The 22,755-nt window shown below is 35.8% G+C and overlaps 2 protein-coding genes across 2 annotated transcripts; both read left to right on the forward strand.

The window, feature by feature from the left end:
* The first annotated feature begins 4,025 nt into the window (after positions 1 to 4,025).
* LOC145661688 (uncharacterized) lies at positions 4,026 to 5,491 on the forward strand. The gene is made up of 2 exons (XM_081727016.1): positions 4,026 to 4,574; positions 5,276 to 5,491. Exons 1-2 carry the CDS (start codon positions 4,026 to 4,028, stop codon positions 5,489 to 5,491), a joined length of 765 nt encoding a protein of 254 aa, XP_081583142.1.
* Positions 5,492 to 5,945: 454 nt separating this feature from the next.
* LOC145661689 (uncharacterized) lies at positions 5,946 to 7,151 on the forward strand. The gene has a single exon (XM_081727018.1). The coding sequence runs from the start codon at positions 5,946 to 5,948 to the stop codon at positions 7,149 to 7,151; it is 1,206 nt and encodes a 401-aa protein (XP_081583144.1).
* Positions 7,152 to 22,755: the final 15,604 nt, after the last annotated feature.

Genomic DNA, 22,755 nt, shown 5'->3' on the forward strand with positions numbered 1-22,755 from the left:
TGTAGTATACTATTTCGTAGGGAATTTAGATACCTAAAAGTCTCATCTCTTTTATGGGTTTTCAAACATTGCGATTTTTCAAGTTGCTATGTTCAACTTAAATATCTCAAAAGAAACACACCTAAATAATTCTAAATGTTCACATAAGAATCATTACTTGTGTAGTGAGAAGAGATTTCAATATGATTATTGAGGCTTGACTAGTTTTTGAATCGCATTTGTTCTTATGTGGCGAACTTCATTGTAACAATATTTTGCTGGAAGAAACTATTATTCATGTTTTGAAAGATATAATTATGAAAAGATAAAGGCTGTTTTGCCTTATGTAGTTTTTGAACTTTTGAAAAACATATTCAGGTATTCTAACCTCTTGAATAATGAAACTGGGTGTGGGTTACTAGTAGACTCGTAAAGAAGGGATAAGTTGGCCAGATTACTTCCTTCAGAGTTTATATATAGTTTCCTGTTTCTACAATGTACAGGGTTATTACAAACGATTCATCGGGTGTGTATAAATGTATTTTACAAATTATTAAATACAAAATAATGATTGATACATTATTTGAAAAAGCACATTTTCAAGTTTCTTGCACATCATTACAAACGTTCTATGTGCGCTCCTCGTTTTACAGAACACATATCTATGCGTTAGTCAAGCTAAGCCCATACACGTTCGAGCATGTCCCTTACAATATTTGCTAACGCAGCAGTGCCCTTAAACTGCAGCCTGTGTCTTTAAACTTCAATACCATCGCAAAATGCTTTGGTGGGTTGGTGGTCGTGTATTGTACTTGTGTTCGGAACGCACGCTGCACGGAGGTGATGGATTCTGTCTTCACATATTCCATCACACAAAATGTTTCTGTTGATTATCCGCCAATTTACAAATTGTTATCACCCTGCCACCTGGTAAGTCACAACGGAACCAGCAGTGACATAAACGAAACTTTAAAGTATGCTCTTTCGATTAGTTATTAGTATTAATAGGTGGGCATTAAATATTTGAAGTTATGAGTGGATAAGCTTGCATATGTGCATTATTTTTATTCATATTAGTTTCATTTTTTGTATATAGTTTAGTGGTTTTAGTGAATTCTTTGTGATTCTTTTAGTGAGTTTTTCTGGTGAGTTTTAGTGAGTTGTGTTTGCATTGGCTGGCAACAGTGCCTTCAGTGTGCTATTCAAGTTGTGTCTGTGCATTCGAAAATGTGCCGCGAAGTGCAACTAGGCAGACATATTCATTCATAGTTTCAGAAAAGCATATTTATTCATAGGTTTTAGAGAAACACTCATGTTCATTAATATACAAGATTTACAAGTTCTTAACAGTGTTTTAGAGTGCTACTCAGGTTATGTGTGATCGAAGACAAAGTATGATGGTTAGCAAGCAACATGTGGTTTAGCTAGCAGCAAGCAACGATTACTGCAGAAAGATGTTAAGATAAGTAATTCATTGTACTAATATTTAGGTATTATATCAGTATATTAACATATGAACAAAGCATGTTATATTTATCATATTAACACATGTACCTTTAAATAAGAATTGAAGCAAGTAACATCTAAAATATTCGTCTAGTCTTATTTCTCGTTCCTCCATGATATCTGGGTGAATCAGTAATATGGGTTTAATCATACAGTTCATTAGCTCTGGATGTGATATGCGTGTTTTGTAAATAAAGTACATAAACATATCACCCCTTCATACATCATCATTTTTTTGGTCCTCCGTCCACGGATATCAGAACGAGAAACGTGACTGCATTCTTTGTTCTCGTGTGTGTTTGTGTGGGTGCTGCTGTCATAAGCAGGACAAAGCTGTTCATATCAGTATAGTGGTGTGTGTGCATTCAACCCAGCTGAATTCAAGGTTACACGTTTGTAGGTCACTCAGAAGTAAAAAAAAAAAAAAAAAAAAAATATTGTCAGCGGTTTGAGTAGTTAAAAAAGGACTGAAACAATGGCAGAAGTGCAGTTGGGTCAATTAATTAAGAAACGTGCTTCGGTCAAAGGTCAGGCAACAAGAATACAGACATTTCTTCAAAAACTACAGAATGAAAATAAACCTAGCATACAAGAAGCAAGAACAAGGCTAGTTGCACTTGAAGGGGTTTTTATTAAGTTTGATGAGATACAGTCAGAAATAGAGCTCTTGGATGAGACGGGTGAACAAGAAACGCACAGAATTACATTCGAGGAACTGTATTATGATTCAAAGGTTAAGTTACAAGAATTTATTGATAGTTTTGAACAAAAAACGGATTCAGGGACAGCAAATAACAAAGCTGGAAATTCTAGTAGTAGTTCAGTACAATTGCCTAAAATTTCCTTGCCCACATTTTGCGGTAAATACGAGGAGTGGTCGCCCTTTAAGGACATTTTCATTTCCCTTATTCACAATAACGAATCATTAAGTACAGTTTGTAAGTTTCAATATTTGCGCACATCACTCAAGGGAGAAGCGTTTACATTAATAGCAAATCTGCCTACAGTAGAAGTTAATTACGAAATCGCATGGAAGCTTCTTGTTGAACGCTACGAAAACAAACGGTTGATAGCTTCGACATATGTACGAGGGTTGCTCAATATCAAGCCAGTAACGAAAGAAAATGCTAAAGACATTAGACAATTTGTAAATACTGCACGTAGTAATTTTCAAGCCCTTGAAGCATTGAATTTGGACAAACCTTTGCATGACGTAATCCTAACACAACATTTAGTAGAAAAACTTGATTCGGCAAGCAAAAGGGAATGGGAAGCTGAGCAAAGTAGTGACTCCTTTCCATCGTTATCGGAATTATTTTCATTTTTAGAAGGTCGTTGTCAAATGTTAGAAAACATTCGTCCTACTCAATCTGAAAGTACTTATGACAACAAAAGTGTAGATTCCAAAGCAAAAAGAAAGAATAACAGTCAAGTGAATTCGTTTGTTACTGTGCTTCCAAATACATGTAATATTTGCCGTAGCAAAGAAACGCATGCTGTTTTTCGTTGCCCAGAATTTCTGAGTGCTAACATTAATCAAAGAAAGGAGCTCGTGAAGCAAAATAAACTATGTTTTAATTGCTTAGGTAATAAACATCAAGTAAAGGCATGCAAATCAAGTACTTGTAAGAAATGTAATTTTAAGCATAATACACTGTTGCATGAAGATACTACTCAGGAGGCTACTAACAAAGACAGTTCAAGCAAAACAAACAATAATACTAATGTACCTAAAGTTAAGGAACAGAATCAGGTTAAGGTTCAACCACAGGACTCTTATTGCTCATTTAAGATTAATTATGGTCATCAAGTCTTATTAGCAACAGCGTTAGTTAACGTAACAGACACTAAAGGTCGTTTTCAACAATGCAGAGTGTTATTAGATGCAGCGTCTCAATCGAATTTTGTAAGCGAAGCTTTAGTTCATAGATTAGGTCTCAAGAAAACGAAAAATCGTGTTCCCATTAGAGGTATCAATTGTGTAACCTCCGAAGCTCAGTACAGTGTTGAAGTTCATATTTATTCAAGAACATGTGATTTTAATGCAGTGGTCGATTGTTTAGTATTGCCAAACATTACAGGTTGCATACCTTCTAAGGATATCGATTACAGTAATTGGAACTTGCCAAAGGATATTTGCTTAGCCGATCCAAATTTTAATCGCTCGTCGTCAGTGGACATGCTTATAGGTGCGGGGTTATTCTACAGTCTCCTCGAGCCAGGCCAGAAGACTAGAAAAGGACATTATCCAGTTTTGCAGGAAACGAAGCTAGGATACGTTGTCGTCGGAAATATGCCTTCAATACCCGAAGAAGCCAACCAGTCGGTAATTTCATGTTTTGCTCAGATGGAGACAGACTTGGATACACAATTGAGAAAATTCTGGGAACTCGAAGATCTTCAGACTAAGATTTACACGCCGGAAGAAGAAAATTGTGAGAAGCATTTTTTAAAAAAATACAACCAGAAATGGAGATGGAAGATTTATTGTCAAATTACCAAAGAAGGAAGAGAATGCAGCTTTAGGAGAGTCTTATAATATGGCACTACAAAGATTTAAGCAGCTTGAAAGAAGATTGCTACAAAATCCTGAGTTTCATAAACAATATGCCGCCTTCATGGATGAGTATTTAACTTTGGGTCACATGCGAAAAGTTGCAGAAGAAGACGTGAACAGCAACAGCAGTTGTTATCTTCCACATCATCCTGTATTCAAGATGGACAGTACAACAACTAAATTAAGAGTGGTTTTTGATGCAAGTGCAAAAACATCTAATGGCAAGTCATTGAATGACATTCTTCAAGTTGGGCCAATTGTTCAAGATGACTTGTACTCTATTATTTTAAGGTTTCGGTTGTACCCAGTTGCATTTACAGCAGACTTAGAGAAAATGTACCGCCAAATATTAATTCATGATGAGGACAAGTGTTTACAACGCATCCTTTGGAGAAACTCAGTAGAAGAACCGATCCAGTCGTATGAGTTACAAACAGTGACGTACGGGACTTCGTCAGCGTCCTTCTTGGCAACAAGATGTCTGAAGCAAATAGCGGAGGAAAATTCCAAGGAATTTCCAGAAGCGGCAGAAGTAATAAAACACAATTTCTACATTGATGATGTGTTAAAATCAGTACCAAACGTGTCAAAGGCCTTAGAACTACAGAAGGATCTTATTAATATTTTAAGCAGAGCAGGTTTCAAGCTTTGTAAATGGAGTTCTAACAAAGAAGAAGTACTTCAAGGAGTTCCTGAAGACTTCAGGGAAAAACAACAGCCAATCATACTTGGTCAGCAAGACGGTGTTAAGACTTTAGGAATAGCATGGATTCCATTAACAGACAAACTTATAATTTCGAACAAAATTTGTAAACACGGAACTGCAGTAGAAAGTAATGTTGCAATGACAAAAAGACAAGTCGTCAGCATAGTGTCATCTATCTTCGATCCATTAGGTCTAATCGCTCCAATTGTCATCAAATACAAGAATTTCTTACAGAAGTTGTGGAAGACAGGAATGGATTGGAATGATCCATTAGACACAGTCCTACAAGTTGAGTGGAATCAATTAATGTCTTGGTTACCTGCGATGGCGAAGATACAAATTACAAGAAACGTAATGTCTTCGGAGAACGTTAAGGAAATTCAATTACATGGTTTTTGCGATGCAAGTGAAGAAAATTTTGGAGCAGTAGTGTACATCAGGGCTACAGACGAACAAGGAAACATTGAAGTCAATTTACTTTGTTCAAAGTCGAAGGTTGCACCACTGAAGAAGCAAACTTTGCCTAGATTGGAATTATGTGGAGCACTGTTACTTTCGAAGCTAATAGACAAAACGCTATCCATATTGAATATAGAGGTCAGTGGTATACACCTGTGGACAGACTCGACGATAGTTTTGTCATGGATCAAATCACCTTCCAATCGTTGGAAGACATTTGTATCCAACAGGGTGGCTCAAATTCAGAGAATCACAAAAATCAATCAATGGCACCACGTGCCTAGTAAAGAAAATGCGGCAGACATAGTTAGTCGAGGAGCGGATCCCAACACACTTATTCAGTCTCGAGAGTGGTGGCATGGTCCAGAGTTTCTTCACACAGCGGAATGGCCATGTCAAGAACAAAATGAGCCAGCTAATATTCCAGAAGAGAAGAAAGTCATGATGAGTTTGGTGGCAGTTCATGAAACAAGCTTTATGAAAAGATATTCATCGTTAAACAAAATGTTGAGAGTAGTAGCATATTGTTTGCGATTCAAACATAATTGTCTTTCAAAGAAATCAGAAAGAAAAACCGATAGTCTTGACGCTTCGGAACTTCGTTTAGCGTTACACAGATGTATCAAGATAGTACAACATACTACCTATCATCAAGAAATATTGAACTTGCAACAACAAATGGAAGTTTCAACAAAGAGCCCAATCAAGGATCTTTTTCCATTTCTGGACACGGAAGGAATGCTAAGAGTAGGAGGAAGATTGGAACATTCAAACTTGGAGTACGACAACAAGCACCAATTCATCCTACCTGCAGGTCATCATTTCACCCATCTGATAGTCAAAGAAGAACATAAAAGGTTGCTTCATGCAGGACCACAGCTTCTTATTGCATCTTTGCGTACCAGATATTGGATTCCAAGAGCTAAGAAGATGGTCAAGGCAATAGTACACAATTGTTTGATTTGTTTCAAGTGGAGATCAACAAGTTCATCACAGTTAATGGGACATTTACCCAAGGAAAGAGTAAATGAAGCAAGACCATTTGTACACGTGGGAGTGGACTACGCAGGATTCTTTTATGTCAAGCCCACGATTCGCAGCAAAATTCAAATGAAAGTCTATGCAGCGTTGTTCATCTGTTTAGCCACTAGAGCAGTTCACATAGAAATAGTTTCAGACTTAACTTCTCAAGCTTTCATCGCAGCATTGAAGAGATTTGTTGCTAGGCGAGGTAAATGCTTATCTATCTGTAGCGACAATGGTTCAAACTTTGTTGGCGCCAATCGAGAATTGCAACAATTTTTTGAATCTAAGACTAACCGAAAGGACATCCTGGAATACTCAGCTCAAGAAGGTTTAGAATGGAAATTCATTCCTGCCAGATCTCCTCACATGGGGTCATGGGAAAGTTCAATAAAATCCATGAAGTACCACCTACGGCGTGTAGCAGGAACTGCAAGTCTGACATACGAAGAGTTGAACACGTTACTTATTCAAATTGAAGCCATTCTAAATTCAAGACCATTGACAGCCATTTCCAACGATCCTACAGATCCAATGTATCTCAGTCCAGGACATTTTTTGATGGGAGCTACACTTCTCAGCCTTCCGGAACCAGATCTACTGGACGTACCTATCAACAGATTAGGAAGATGGCAACGGATTCAACAAATGAAGCAGCATATTTGGAAACGTTGGTCAAGGGATTACCTCAACCAGTTACAACAAAGAAGAAAATGGAAGTCAGCTCAGCCTAATCTACAACCGGGCATGGTCGTATTGTTAAAAGAAGACAATGTTCCTCCTCAAGTGTGGAAGTTAGGTGTGATTGAAGAAGTTCATCCGGGCAGTGATAATTTAGTGCGAGTGGCAACTGTGAAGTGTAAAAGTGGCATTTTTCGGCGCAGTGTTGCTAAGCTAATTCCTTTACCCCTAGAATATTAATTGATTGTGTCCAATCAAGGAGGGGGAGGATGGATAAGCTTGCATATGTGCATTATTTTTATTCATATTAGTTTCATTTTTTGTATATAGTTTAGTGGTTTTAGTGAATTCTTTGTGATTCTTTTAGTGAGTTTTTCTGGTGAGTTTTAGTGAGTTGTGTTTGCATTGGCTGGCAACAGTGCCTTCAGTGTGCTATTCAAGTTGTGTCTGTGCATTCGAAAATGTGCCGCGAAGTGCAACTAGGCAGACATATTCATTCATAGTTTCAGAAAAGCATATTTATTCATAGGTTTTAGAGAAACACTCATGTTCATTAATATACAAGATTTACAAGTTCTTAACAGTGTTTTAGAGTGCTACTCAGGTTATGTGTGATCGAAGACAAAGTATGATGGTTAGCAAGCAACATGTGGTTTAGCTAGCAGCAAGCAACGATTACTGCAGAAAGATGTTAAGATAAGTAATTCATTGTACTAATATTTAGGTATTATATCAGTATATTAACATATGAACAAAGCATGTTATATTTATCATATTAACACATGTACCTTTAAATAAGAATTGAAGCAAGTAACATCTAAAATATTCGTCTAGTCTTATTTCTCGTTCCTCCATGATATCTGGGTGAATCAGTAATATGGGTTTAATCATACAGTTCATTAGCTCTGGATGTGATATGCGTGTTTTGTAAATAAAGTACATAAACATATCACCCCTTCATACATCATCAATGAGACTTTAAAACCTGATGAATAATTTGTAATAACCCTGTAGTTTCATGACTTGGAAAGAATTGAATTGAAAAAAATAATTAAAAAGTTATCTCTGCCATTAATGAAACTGTTCTGTTTGTGTTGTGTTTATTTTTAATCCTTAGTTAAAAAATGAGAGTTGTCTTGGGTTCAGAGTCATCTTCGATTCACAAATATACAGTATATAAAAGCGAATATGAGCTTATGTGTGATCTAAGCACGCAACAGCAACTGAACCGATGGAAATGATACTCAACCCTAAGCTTTTCAAGGATCTTATGGTATTGCATTGATGATTCTCTGCTTCGGAGATGACGGGGCGATAGTTTCGAGATCACTTAGATGAATAGTGACAATTACGATGTAACTTAAGCCCAAACGTATCCTCCATCGGGATTAAGGAGTGGGTTGAGAAGGGGTTGTATGTAAAACTAATACAGAAAACTTATATGTTAAAGTCTAATTTACAGTTTTTGGAGTTACTGACTTGAATAGTGACACACCCAATACCTTTTAAGTGCAACTTCAGTCTACATCGGCATGAGAGTGAGTATTGGTGACTTTACCGATTTTGGTCATTACACTTTCGTTAAAATGAGTACGTGTATCCTAAGGGGACAAGGGTTCGAATTTTTTCCATAAATTTATTCCGCCTGTACCAAGACGAAGCATTTAGCTAGTTTCATATAAAATTGCGATGTGTTATTAATTTCAAAATAGCTTCAATGCAGGCACTGTACAGTGTATAGAATTTCTGTCAATACAACGTTTGGGAAAGGGTGTGTTAATATTGATAAATTCATTAGCTTTAATTTCTAGTTAAGCAATACATTTTATGTATTCCAGATCTAACGTTATCTTTCGCTGATACTAATGGATTGCTCCCTCTACCAATTCCTTTGGCATTTAGACTACTAGTAATGCGCTGCGCTCTCAGCCACGAGCAGTAAAGAAACGCACAGTACTTACTTGTGACATTAACTGAATAAAAATAATGCATGAAACGAAATCGAGTATTGCCTACACATTTAAATTCAATATTACCCTTCGTAAAACAATATATATATATATATATATATATATATATATATATATATATATATATATATATATATATATATATATATATATATATATATATATATCAAACTTCTAATCCATTTGGCTATTGCTTTATGTTTACTATTTGATTTTTGATTGCGTATAAGGGAATAGAGTGGTATAATTACCATCTGTGATTATTTCCCAACTGTACTGTGTTATTGCATTGTCCGTAAGATAATAAATCATAAGACAAAACCATAGTTTCAAATAATTAGAAACTCAGTGAAATATTGCTGGATATTTTGATTGTTCAATTTTAAATGTTGGATCGTAAATCACTATCAACAAGTTTCTATAACAATTGCAGGCAGAGTCTTACTTTGTATTTTATTACAGAATAGTTTGTTTTCTTTGTGTATGATGTAAGACATGTCCAGTGCGCCAACCCATTTAGAAGGAGCTTCTTGTTACGAAGAAGAATCTTAACTGCTTGAATGAACTTCAAAAGGCTAGATAATAAATTTTCGTCTAGCGTAGTCCACAAATGTCCGAAGCAGAACTTAACCGTGTACTAGGTGCCTAATCAGCTGGAAACAAATACAGCTATAAAAATGTATTGATCTCAGATCCAGACACAACGCAAGAGTTGAAGTCAAGTTCGTAAATTTAGAGATTTGGACGATGCTCTTGCTGCAAACACTCAGTAAATTCTGAAAGAAGAGAAAAACAGAAAACAAAAGAAAGGAAACTAATACTTTATAACTCTAAATAAAAATAACTCACATGTAATATAGATTACGAAGAAGTGAGCGCAGCGTATCAGTAATGGAGTATTCACCTCTTGTGCAATTGGTTCATAGTTCATTATGTAAAAATGAAATTTTTGATAATATTTGTTGTATATTAGACCATTTCTTTAGCGTAGTACGTAACTCATCTACCTACCAATCGACTATCTGAGGTGAAACTAAATGAAACAGTGTTGCTACAGTCCTAGCTCTGAAGTGGGCTGAAAAATAGTACCAAACTGAAAGAAAAGGGACTGAACTCATTGTTTTATACCAGTGTAATACATGGCTCTATAACATGAAACTAAAAGAGGTCAAGTTCTAGAACACTCCCCCCCCCCCCCGGCTTCCAAGAGTCCAAATCAAAAACGTGTTTTTTTTGTTTTTTTCTTTTTAAATATATAGATAGGAGGTCCTCGAACAACCGTGGAAGTAGATGAAGCTTTTCTCGCACGTAGAAAGTATATCAAGAGGTCACAAATTAAAAGGGAAAACAGTTATTATCTTCAGTATGTATTGTAAAAAATCCAAACGCGCCACCATTTCGAAGTGACCGGTAAACGAAAATGGTATTACGGTCATATATGAAAGCATGTGCTTCTCTCTTTAAGATTTCAAGCTAAAATTTTTTACCACACTGTTTTTTTCTCGTGTCCTTCATGCGCTGCGCGGATGCAACCATCTAGCGTCATTTGTTTTCCGGTACAGTTCGAATTTTTTCTACACAAAGTTCGTAGCGTTATGCGGTGGAACGTCACATAATTAATGTTCAACAGCATTTTTTAAGAGTCCAACACACAGTGTGAGTAACGTGAGACGTAGGAAAAGTCTTACTGACACTTTCGAAAATGTGACAAGTATTTGTTAAATGGTGCTGAATTGGGTAGAATTGTACCAACTATTTTTTTTTATTTTTTATTTTTTTTATATTTTTTTTTTTTACAAAAGGGCTGAGAATGCCAGCGTGGTACCAACCGGCCGATTAAGACAAAAAAGGCTGAATTTGGTACAATTGTACCAAGTGTGGCAACACTGAAATGAAATGAAATATTTCAGTTTAATATCCGACGATTATGCTTTTTATGCTAAGGAAGACAGATGATTAAACCAAATTAATTATAATAGAAGAAGAACCAATAGAATGAGAATGTGGAAGGAAACGAAAGTACTCTGAGAAAATAAACGCAGATGATGTTCATCACAAACTTATTTACCCGGGGATCGAACCAGAGACCCGCACGTATGCCTACAAGAAAGAATGTATCAAAGGGATAGGTCCCGCCCATCTTCAGTGTCTCCGTATTATTATCCAACTGATATTCAATAACCTATATCTAATCTGCAGTGTGCAACTTTCGAACTTCGTCCATTTGTTAGGTCCACATATGTCATTGTGTGTGTCTGCGTGTGTGTCAATGTTTGGAGTTTGTTAACACTGCTGGGAATAAGTGCCATCTTTAAGAGTAACAGATACAATGTACGTTCTACTTACCAGTATATGTACTGGTTCATATATAGTGCATAAATAATTAAACTCTGCTAAAGACATTAGAGAAAATCACGAGCAACTCTCCTTTACAAATAGTATATGCACGGTGTTTCAAAACAACACCGACAACGTTTGGGAGGTTATTCCTGACACCATGATAAGACATAGACCAACCTGGGTGCACAAATGCTTTCTTTCGGAGTTAAAGGCTGGCGAAAACGTGAAAAAATGAACTTTTAAGGTCCATAGCTCCAAAACTATGGGACCTACCATAGTCAGATCAAGACTTTACTTAGGAACTAGATGTGCCCTATCCAAATATCCAAGTTTTAAAATCCTGCGGTATAGACGCAGCTGCTGAGTAGTTCAAATTAAATGAGTGTACACAAACTTCCTTTATAAAAAATTGTTGTGTGAATACCACAGTATTCTGAAACATTATTTTTGGATAGAGCACATATTACTTTCTAAGTGAAGTCTTGACCCGACTACATAGTTTTGGAGCTATGGACCTTTAAAGTCCAATTTGCCATCTTTTCGGCAGCCTATAATTGCGAAAAGAAGCATTTGTGCATCCAGGTTGGTCTATTTTGTTCTGTCTTATCTTGGTGTCAGGAATCACCTCCCAAACGTTGTTGGAGTTGTTTTGAAACACCCTATATATACTAGTGTTTGAGTGGACGGTATTGCATGTATTTGCTATAACTCGCTACCGTTACATTCACCGTTACCGGTGAAGATTTTAAAAGTTTGACACAATTAACGAACTTGTTCGAAATAATCTATTACAAAAGATCAAACATTCGCCTCCGTTCAAGAAATAGTATGTGAAATAACGGACAGTCGTAAGTCATCGTTACCCGTTAAGATATTAGCGAATTGACTCCCATTAACGAAATCACCCAAGACTTAGTCGAGCTCTGTATTTAAAAAACGGGTTTTTAAAAAATATGCTTTCATTTGGGCTAACAAACGGATGTAAGTTACAATTGTCGTTAGATATTAATGGGTTAACTCCATTAACAAACTTGAAAGAGATAATTGTTATAACAATCTATTGCAAGAATCAGAACTAAAAAATTCCTATCCCTTCAAGACTTATCGCGTGAAGTGACGGTACGTATGGATGTGTAACATTACAATATTGGTAAATCCTACTTACGTGATTCTAATAAATAACATATTTCAACAGAATGAAGAAAATCAGCTGTATCAAATTAGCAACAAAGGATAAACTGTTTAAAACTCTAAACAGGAGATTTTCTCGAAACAAAACATTTGAGAATGTACCAATAAACATGCCATATATATATATATACACCTTATTTATGAAGTATATTATATTTTTTTCTTAATAAAGTTCCTTTTTTTTTTCTTCAAGTGGTAAAGTTTGATTTCAAAATTCCAATATATAATTTAATTTTAAGTACATTATAAAACACCAAATTAATTAGTATTCCATTGCCAAATAATCTGAGAGTAGCATGCTTGACATATTCTTATAGTTTGGAATTATATAGGGATGTCCATATGTGTAGATGAATTAATAATCTCTTGCTTTACAATAGCAAATTTAATTATGACAAACAGACAAACTGTTGTCTCGAGTATAATACTCGGACACTTTGCAAATCTCTTAAATCGATCTAAGGTAAATAGGAGCAACTGAAAAGCTGGAACTAGAATGTAACTTTGCGGGCTCTTTTGGCTGTAAAGGTTTTTACAATGTCCTCAAAAGATGCTCTATGGATATGATCCTAAGGTTGGTGAGTCGTTGTTGTCCTGTTAAAGTCCTGAGTTTTTTTTTAATGATCATTAGTTTGCTAAAACTCCTTTCCTTTCCTTATAGCAAAAAATATATTTGACCAGTTTTGCGCCCCCTAATCTGGCGCACGGAACATGAGCCCCGTTTTCCTCCTTAGTTACGTCACTGTCGGTATCAGTTTCATCTTAATTGGTGCCCTGGTTGTTTTATGTGTACAAAACATTATTTTTTATGTGTACAAAAAAGTAAAAAAAAAATACTCGATTTTTTTTTAAGGAAGTAACGCAGAACGTTTTACACTCACCACTCATCCATATCAATGACTGTTCAACCCAATGTAATCTATAGATTACTACATGTCGTTTGTTAGCATTGTTTGTTTGTTTGTTTTGTTAAATGCTAAAATACTATAGAATTCTGGTAAACTCTTTATTCATGCCCGATAGCGACAATCTTTCATATACAGCAGGGCTGTCAAACTGAAAGTTGGTTGAGAGCGAAGCCTTCAAGGCTTTTGGTCAACAGCATTACTTTCTTGATTTATGTCAGAAAGGCTTCCTCGATCAAAAGCTAGCCAAAAACATGTAAAATAAACCGCAATTTTAATTCCATCATCGATTTAAGAACCCCATTACCTAAGCTTCTAACGGTACATCAAGATGTGAAGTAGAAACAATAGAGAAGCATTTCTCATTATCTCGTATTGCTTTCTCTTGTTGGAGATTCAATACCTAAACCGGAAGTTGTTAAATCTACCAACTCTTTGAGCTCCTTAGTGGCTAAACAGTTGGCGTACGCGCCTTTGGCGTGGGAGACCCGGGTTCGATTGCCGGCGGGAGTTCATGTGGTTTGAATTCCACGTTCATCAGTAGGTTCCGTCTCATATAGCGTCGCTGCTGAAAGGGACGTTAAACTTAAAATCAACTTAACTCAATGTATCAACTCCATTTTCAATAGATAGTTAGGGACAGAATCTAATCTTGAAACTCTATAGATCTCATTGGTATCTGTAGTTTTCTAACTCAAGTGAAAGATTAATGAATATTCTTAAATGCACTTTAAAGAATATATACACGTGGCTCAGTGGTAGAGTGTTCATCTCTGGTGCATGGGGTCCCGGGTTCAAATCCTGCTTCCGCTAAGTGAACTTTGTGATGGACCGTGTGCGTGGGTTTACTCGGGGTTCTCCCGTTTCCTCTCACTTTCTTCATTTCGCTCATTCCTCATCATCACCGCCTCCTTTAGCCTAGCCGGCATAACCATGGGACGTAAAACTCAAAAATTTCATTTTCACACACACACACACACACACACACACTATATATATATATATATATATATATATATATATATATATATATATATATAACATAGATTTACAATATCCGAACCCTTTAAGCTTTGGTATCTTAGATGATCTTCAAATAGGTATCTTAAGAATGAAACATTCGTATATCTGAAATTTCCAAAAGTAGATTTGATTTCCTTTCGCACTGAAAGTACCAATTATCCACTTTTTTCTTATGTTTCTTGAGATGAAGGAAGAGAAGAACCTTTAACACATTTAGAAAAAATCGATGATATTGAGCAGCTTAGCGATGATTGAAAGAGTGAAGAGAAAAGGATCTTAGAAACGGCGGTTGCCCGGTAAAAACGTGTAATCTGATAACCTTAAACTTTAAACTCCCATTGACGCAACTGCTCCATCGGGGCTTTAAACCTTAATAGTTCAGCCTCTGATTAAAGCAGGAATATGATTTTGGTTCCAATGTATTTCTGAATAATACAGCCTTCCGCCAGTATGCATTTTATGTATGTGGGGGTACCACGGCCGACGAGAGAGGGTAAATTTTGCAACAGCCCTTCGGCGTTGCCCGGCGTTTTTATAGAAATTTCGTTATGAACTTTTATCTGACTTTGTGTTGCAGCAATGCTTACGGTTTTATAAATATTTTTGTCATAATTATCTAATGTCACATTAGCATCATTTTAACAGCGTAGTGTAACTACAAGGGTTGGAAAGTCATTTTTTTACATATTGTTTTCATGATTTTTTATGTTTCTTCTTCTTATTCTTTTCCCAACATGGTGGGAATTGTATGGATGTTATCTCGTTGGAATTTGTGATTTATAAACTTTCCAATGGTGTACGAGTCATGACTCTATGATAATTAGAAGGGATCATCAGAGCCCCCAGCGTGAGAGTCTACAATTTTGTTAATACTACTGGCTGGAGTCTAAAGGCTAATCTAATATCTCTTTTATGTTTTTATGTAGTTTGTGGAACGCCTGCATACCACACTTTCCTAATTTCCTTGCCAGTATATGTCCTATTACTTTTTTCACAGGCTCTTTCTTATTTATTGTAATTTTACCTTGCTGAAATCTGTCTCTGTCCAGGATTTCTGCAATTGATAACCGTGCTTGTATTTGCTGAGGAAAATAAATAAAATAAAAATGTAGATTTCCAACATTTCTACAACTCATTCAAAATCTGTTTGTAAATAATGTTTTCAATATGTATTTCTGTTGCTTAAATGATAGTTGTGTTGCCGCAGTGGGAATTTATATCACAAGATCTACAAAAGAATGGAACGCCTATGAGATTTTCTTCTACCTAATTATCTATGCTCTATCTATTAAGGTAAAAACTGATATTGAAGTATATCCTTATCAAGCATTTTCATTCTCGCAGTACGGTTAATGAAACACTACAAATTTATCATTAACTTCGAAACATTCCTTTACGTTTAACTAAAATATTGTCTAAAGATGAAACGTATGTATATCAATAGAGAAATGAGATCGGGTTAATGCGTAGTTTTTAAGAAAAAAAAAAACTACACTGTGAAGTACCAGATTATGCGCGTATCTAGGGTTACTTGTCTTCAGTATACATAATCCTAACAGAAGAAGATAGGCCTACTACAGTATAACCTCGTTAACACGAACTCGCTTAAGCCGAACACTCGGTTAGGACGAACAAAATTTCGGTCCCGGCATCGCTGTACGTTATCTTATAGAAAGTTTTATCGGTTAACACGAATTTCGGTTAGCACGAATTACGAACTAATTTTTAGTCCCTTGAGTCAGTAAAGGTTTTGATTTAACACGAATTTTCAATCCAATCCTTTGTTGTTGTTTTTTTTTTTTTTCAGATCATTTTTCTTATTTCATATTTCACTCCAGATCAGTTTTTGTCATACAGTATTTATACAGACGAAAATTGCTTTGTAAATAAGAAAAAAAACAGAAACAGGTATCGTTCCTCTCTTATCAGGTGTTGATTCTGTCCTCCGTCAAGCGCTGAACATGCAGGTGCTTGGTAGACGAGCTGGCGACAGCTCGAGACAAAACATCTTCTCTCCCCTGTAACTCCAAACTGGTGACACATATCATAAATACTTTTCCGTTACTAGCGGTACTCACCCTGCTAGCGGAGTTATCAATTTTATAACTTGATCTGGATTTTCTGCGTGGAAACTTTTTTTTAATCTTCGAAGATAGGATAATAAACTTACTGTAGTGTTTTCACTTTTCAGAGGATCTCGATCTTAACTCGAATTTGAGACCGAGGAGTGCTTTTCGAAATCGAGACTCTCAGTTTCGTCTCGATACAATTCTGTGGATGGTATCAAGACAGAATAGTCTTGGTCTCGTCTCGAATTTGGAACCGAGACGAGACCGAGACTACTCAGTCTCGTCTCGATACCATCTCTAGTGTTTTCTATGACATACATAATATACTGTAGTGGTATGTATAGTTTGTATACTGTAGTGCGTATGTATGGATAAAATGTATTCGAATAATAACATTTGGGTCCACGGTTAACACGAATTCTTTTAACACGAACTCCTGATTTTTCACTCCCTTGGAATTCGTGTTAACGAGGGTTTACTGTATTTACAATTTAAGGGTGCGAGGCTGGCTCAGTCGTACAGCGTTCACATCTGTGTGGAGGTTCTTGGTTTGATACTAGCTTGAGGCAAATGGGTTTCGAGATCGAAGAACACTGTATGGGTGTATGTTCTCGGGAGTCTTCAGTTTTCTCATACTTTATTCACTCTGTCATTTCCCTCATTCTCATCATGACCGTTACCTGTATCATACACGGCATAACTGTGGGACGGAAATTTCAAAAATCTCATTTTTAAAACTTACCTCGAAGTCATGTGTAGGGGAAGTTGTGTTGTTACTCATAATCAAGTGAAAGTTCTGAAGTTTTACACCGAAGAAAGGTATTTAATTCATTTTCAGGTGTTTCATAAATTTACTATTAATCCAACTCCCTCTCGACGTTTGCTTGTAGACATGGTTGTGATCACTAGACTTAATAACATGAATTTTGTACCATCACCATGTATGAACTTCAGTCATCCCTAAGTAAAAGCTAATATATGGAACGTTTTGAATGGAAGAGAAATACGAAGAAACGAAATATAAGCGAAAATAATAATGCTCGCAATTTTATTTCACGAAGGCTTTTACGTAGTACTACTCCATCCGTCAAGTGGCAGCACCAGAGAGGAAGCTTGCAAGATTAATTTCTATGATAATATAGTGCTGCCAGCTGCGGTGAACCTCAGAACTAATTGAAGCTAAGTTATAGTTTTTTGTTGTATTCGTAACTCAGAAATAGTATTTTCGAATGTTTCAATCAAATATTCAATGAATTATTTAGAACAAACTATACATAAACACTTTAAAATACTAACACTCAGAAAAAATATTGTTGGTATTATTCGATGTAAGTTCTGTTCTTTATAGAATTATTCTTATATAACACGGTGTATGAATATACTGGAAGTGGAATACACTACTACTACTACTACTACGGAAAATACAATAATAATAATAATAATAATAATAATAATAATAATAATAATAATAATAATAGACTAATAATAATAATAGGAGAGTACCGGTATAGTGAGTGTGAGTTCAATACTCCAATTTGAAGTACTGTTTCAAGTACTAATCGCAATAGAGTAATAGTATTAAAGATAGAACCCCTTCCTCGGACGCTGAAGCCATATCAGAAAGCTAGTACACATCAACTTGTTGTATATTAATTCAATTACAGTAACGTATGTGTACTTAGTTACGGAATAAATATGTGATTAATGGGTGTGTAGAAATTCAGATTTGTTAATAATAACTATGTACCTCGAATTTGTATTTGGGCATTGTCATTAGTTGAGCCTAACTATTGGTAGCTCCTGATATATTAACATTCCGCTTGAAAACTAACAATTTGGAACCTACCAAGGAAAAACACTCGGTGTGTGTGAACTCAGCCAAACTTTTTGCCAACAGGAGAAAAAGTTATAACAACAAAAATCGTGGATAGGTTCCTTCTACATGTGCAACAGAATTTACACTTTATAAATAATATTCCTCCCCCCCCCCAAAAAAGAAAACTAACGAAAGAAAGAAAGAAAAATGGAAGCATACACTCCAACTCCTTGCCAACGGTATTGACGAGAAAGAGAAAAATAAATCATGATGAAATGAAATAAAATTTAATTACGTCGTATTAATAGTTGCACAAGTTATACAATGCGAAACAAAATCTTACTCTAGCAATTATTTTAAAACTAAGATTGATTAGTGTTAATGTCACACACCAAATAACGTTTAATAAAATAGAAGTTTTATTTTGAGGTCTATAATGGCACAGGTCAAAATTGTTTAGTTTTCAAAAACAGTAGTTGAAATTAGCAATTTGAACATAACTGTGATACTCAATTTAATCATTTTAATAATATATTGACAACATACCCCCCCCCCAAAAAAAAGGAAGAAAAAAGAAAATGTACTTAAAAATATCAAAATATTTCAGCCTATATAGGGTGAAAGGTAACAACACCGAAAATCTTTGGTAGGTGATACCTTATATGAAATGAAAGAAACATTTCAAATAAACATGGGTCAAAAACGTCTCCTTTCAGAGTTATGAACCGGCGAATATTCGGAAAATCACGTTTCCAAACACCCTGGCTTAGAAACTATAGAGCCTATCCCAAGTGGTTTAAGGAATTACACAGGAACTACTATGCATTCTGTCTAAATATCCATGTTCCAGAATTCACCGGTACCAGCGAAACGAACGCACCGTTAGTACTTAAAGGAGTATTCCTATACCTTAACTTCCTTTTTACAGTTTGTTTCGCCGATAACGGAGGATGGTAAAACATGGATTTTTTTTTTTTAACAGAACACATACTAGTTTCTGTATAATTCCTTAAACCGCTTGGGATAGGTTCTATAGTTTCTAAGCCAGGGCGTTTTGAAACGTGATTTTTGGAATATTAGGGGTTTCATAACTCTGAAAGGAGACCCTTTCCGGCCTATGTTTATTATAAGGAAACACCTTCCAAAGTTTTTCGATGTTGTTATCTTACACCCTGTATACAAGTCGATGAATAATCACTATTGCCTAAACATATAGTAGTGCTTAAATTTCACAGTTTACAACCATAATATGTATATGTTACTATGGACAATGGTCCGTAACGTATATCACTTTTTTTATGGCCAGATCTGCTTATTTATGTTATTTAGTTTAGGCCAGATATAAATAGCTATGCTTTATACAGTTAGTTTAGAACATAAACGATACACCATTGTGAAGGAGTGTATATTTGCTTAAAAATAAGATATTTTGTAAAAGTTAAGAAGGTAAATGATAAAGAATTGACGAAAAATACATAAATTATAATATATTGTATTCTATGTTATGTCATTTTCAACAGTTAATTAGTGAATTTCGTTAAAGTGATTCTTTAGTACATCAAAATGAGTTCCAAAACAAAATTTCTAGTTTGTTGCGGATATCAGTCTAGTTTGATACTTGTTCAAACCAGATACAAAATTCCAGATTACAATTCAAGTTCTGAAGGTTAACGGTGACTAGCCCATGTGAAAAATTTAGTGCATACATAACGAAGCAGTGCACTATGTATGAGTTCTCTTTCCATGAAGGTACTAGTACTGTTTCAACTTTATATAGTATATTCCCTAGCATGCTCTCCTCCACTAAATAAGGGATCTTCATTACGTAGTTGAGTCAAAATAAATTTGGCCTCTATTTGAACAATTAACAATTTAAATATTATTATTTATTTATTTAACAATCGCTAGATACAGCTCAAGAGGGCATTTTATATTGAATATCTAACAAGAACAATAAAATGGTAAGGATTTGGGAAGGTATCGGGCAGAGCCTGTTTAGTAGGTATCATCCCGGCATTTGCCTGGTAGCACTGAGGAAAACCCTGGAAAACCCCAGTCAAGATGCTCAGCAGCGGGAATCGAACTCACGGCCTGCCGAATCGAAGCCAAAGCTCTACCACTTGAGCTACTTCGCTCGGTAAAACAATAATATCTTTTATCTGATGGAATAAGGAACACACAGAGTCAAGCGTATATAACCAGAACACACATTAATCTAAGGGAATTGCTTACAAAGAGAGGTGTACAGGAATAAACTTCTGATAATTTGTAGCAGAGAATATTTGTCTTATTCAATAACAAAGTTCAATTTTCTCTGTCAAGTACCTTTAAAGAGTATTAATATACAAGTTACATATTCATTAACCTCAATACTACTACTACTACTACTACTAATAATAATAATAATAATAATAATCCCCAAGAGAATTCAAGCTAGATGTACAGACGTAAATTTCGCCTGCCTTAGCTCTCTTAAACTACGTACTTCCTAATACACTCGTAAATCGTTGACTACTCCTTCCGAAGCAACTCAATAATGTGCCGTGACAACCAAGAAATTACGTTTGAATACATAATCGTAGGTCAATATACAACGGAACGAGGCTGCAATCAATAATATTATATATTATTGGAGGAAGCAATGAGCATTGCATGGATATATAAATACAAGAGTGTATCCAAAAGTTCCAGGACAATCTGTAAAATGAAAGTTTCTTACCTTTGAAGTTAAATTCCTCCATCACCTTCAAAGTACTCCCCTTTTGCATTAATACAGTGGTCCCAGCGCTTCTGCCGTGCTTGGAAGCATTTCTGGAAGTCCTTTCATGGAATAGTGTCAAGTACCCGCTGCGATTCTTATTGAATTTCTGAAATGGTGTCGAATCTTCGCCCGTTCATCCGAAATTTCAGCTTGGGGAAAATAAAAAAGTCACAGAAGACCAATTCAGGTGAGTATGGGGGATGGGGAGCCACTGTCATATTGTTCTTAGCCAAAAACTGTGCCACTTTAAAGGACCGGTGTGTGTGTGTCGTGGTGGAGAATGAGGTTACCATTTGCCATTTTTGTGTCTTTTTTGGACGAACATTTTCACGCAACCTTCTTAGGACATCACAGTAGAAGTCTGTATTGACTGTGCTTCCATGTGGGAAAAATTCGCGGTGTACGATCCCTCTTAGTCAAAGAAACAATGGAACATCGTCTTCAACTTGCTTGTTTCCATGCGTGCTTTTTTAGTCTTAGAGACTCAGGACTCTTCCATTGAGAAGACTGCAGTTTACTTTCTGGGTCGTAAGCGTAAACGATGCTCTCATCGCCTCTAATGACGTTGACGTTGACACACAGAATTTGTTCATTGTTGTGTTCATTTTCATTTGTTGTTGTTCATTTTCCGCCATACTGCTGAGATAAGAAAAATCGCAGACGCCTAATGCAACACACACACACGGAAACACTTGCAACATTCAAACGCTTCACTTCAAACCATGCTACTCGGCACATTGACTCCAAGACACCACCGCAACACATCCTAGCGGGAAACTCGTGAACTGCAAGCGGTTTGCATGTTATAAGCACTGTCCTCGAACTTTTGGATACACCCTTGTATGAATACTATAAGGGACTACGACTATTTATGTTGAGCATTTAGCTTTCATAAAAGATTGAGAACTTTACATATTACTAGCTTCGCGTGACGTAATAAAATATCTAATGATCATTGCTTAACGACATGACGTCATGAACAAACACTAAAATAATAGTATATCTCACAATAAGAGGTTTTGATAATTTCTGTAACTAAATGAGGAAAGCTACAGATTTTTTTGAAATATCACTTTAACACTAATTTTTTTCAATATGGAAATAGTAAACTATTAAATAGTTCTGAATGTTCACAGTCAGAACTAAGTACGGTACATCCACTGATACCTGTTCTCCAGTCTTGAAATCTTCAATTACCATTAATGCTTCCCTCATTAAACATTCACAGAAAATGTTGAATAATTGGAACGACATATTACATCATCCTTGTCTGACTTTTCTTCCAATCTCTACACTATTTGTTTCTCAATCTTTTAAGTGCAACTTCACTCGTTATCCTATGTACCATTTGCAAATGAGTCGTCGGTCTTTACAGTCGAAACCGATTTTTCAGAGTATTTTCAGAAATTTGATCCAATTGACCCGGTCGTAAACTTTTTGCTATTGATGAAGCCCAAACACAACTCTTCCTTTACACCAAGCACTCATTGTGATATAATTCTCATTAACCCAACAGCATCTCTGGTATCTTTTCCTTTCCAAATTGATCTTCCTTCAACATCTCTTCTATGCCACTTTCCACTTGTTCTCTATGTGCACAATAATCTGTCCAGTATAGGAAATAAGGCTAATAGTTCAGTGATTGCTGCACTTCTTTGTTGCTCTTTCTTGTGTAATGCTACCATTGTAGCATCAAGAAAATACTTTGCCCATTATCCACTCAGGTAGATCTTGTTAGTAAGTAAAGTCAGCACTTTCATTGCATTTTT

The sequence above is a fragment of the Thermobia domestica genome, chromosome 10 (genome assembly GCF_964235325.1).
Source record: "Thermobia domestica chromosome 10, izTheDome1.hap1.1, whole genome shotgun sequence".
Taxonomy (NCBI): Eukaryota; Metazoa; Arthropoda; class Insecta; order Zygentoma; family Lepismatidae; genus Thermobia; species Thermobia domestica.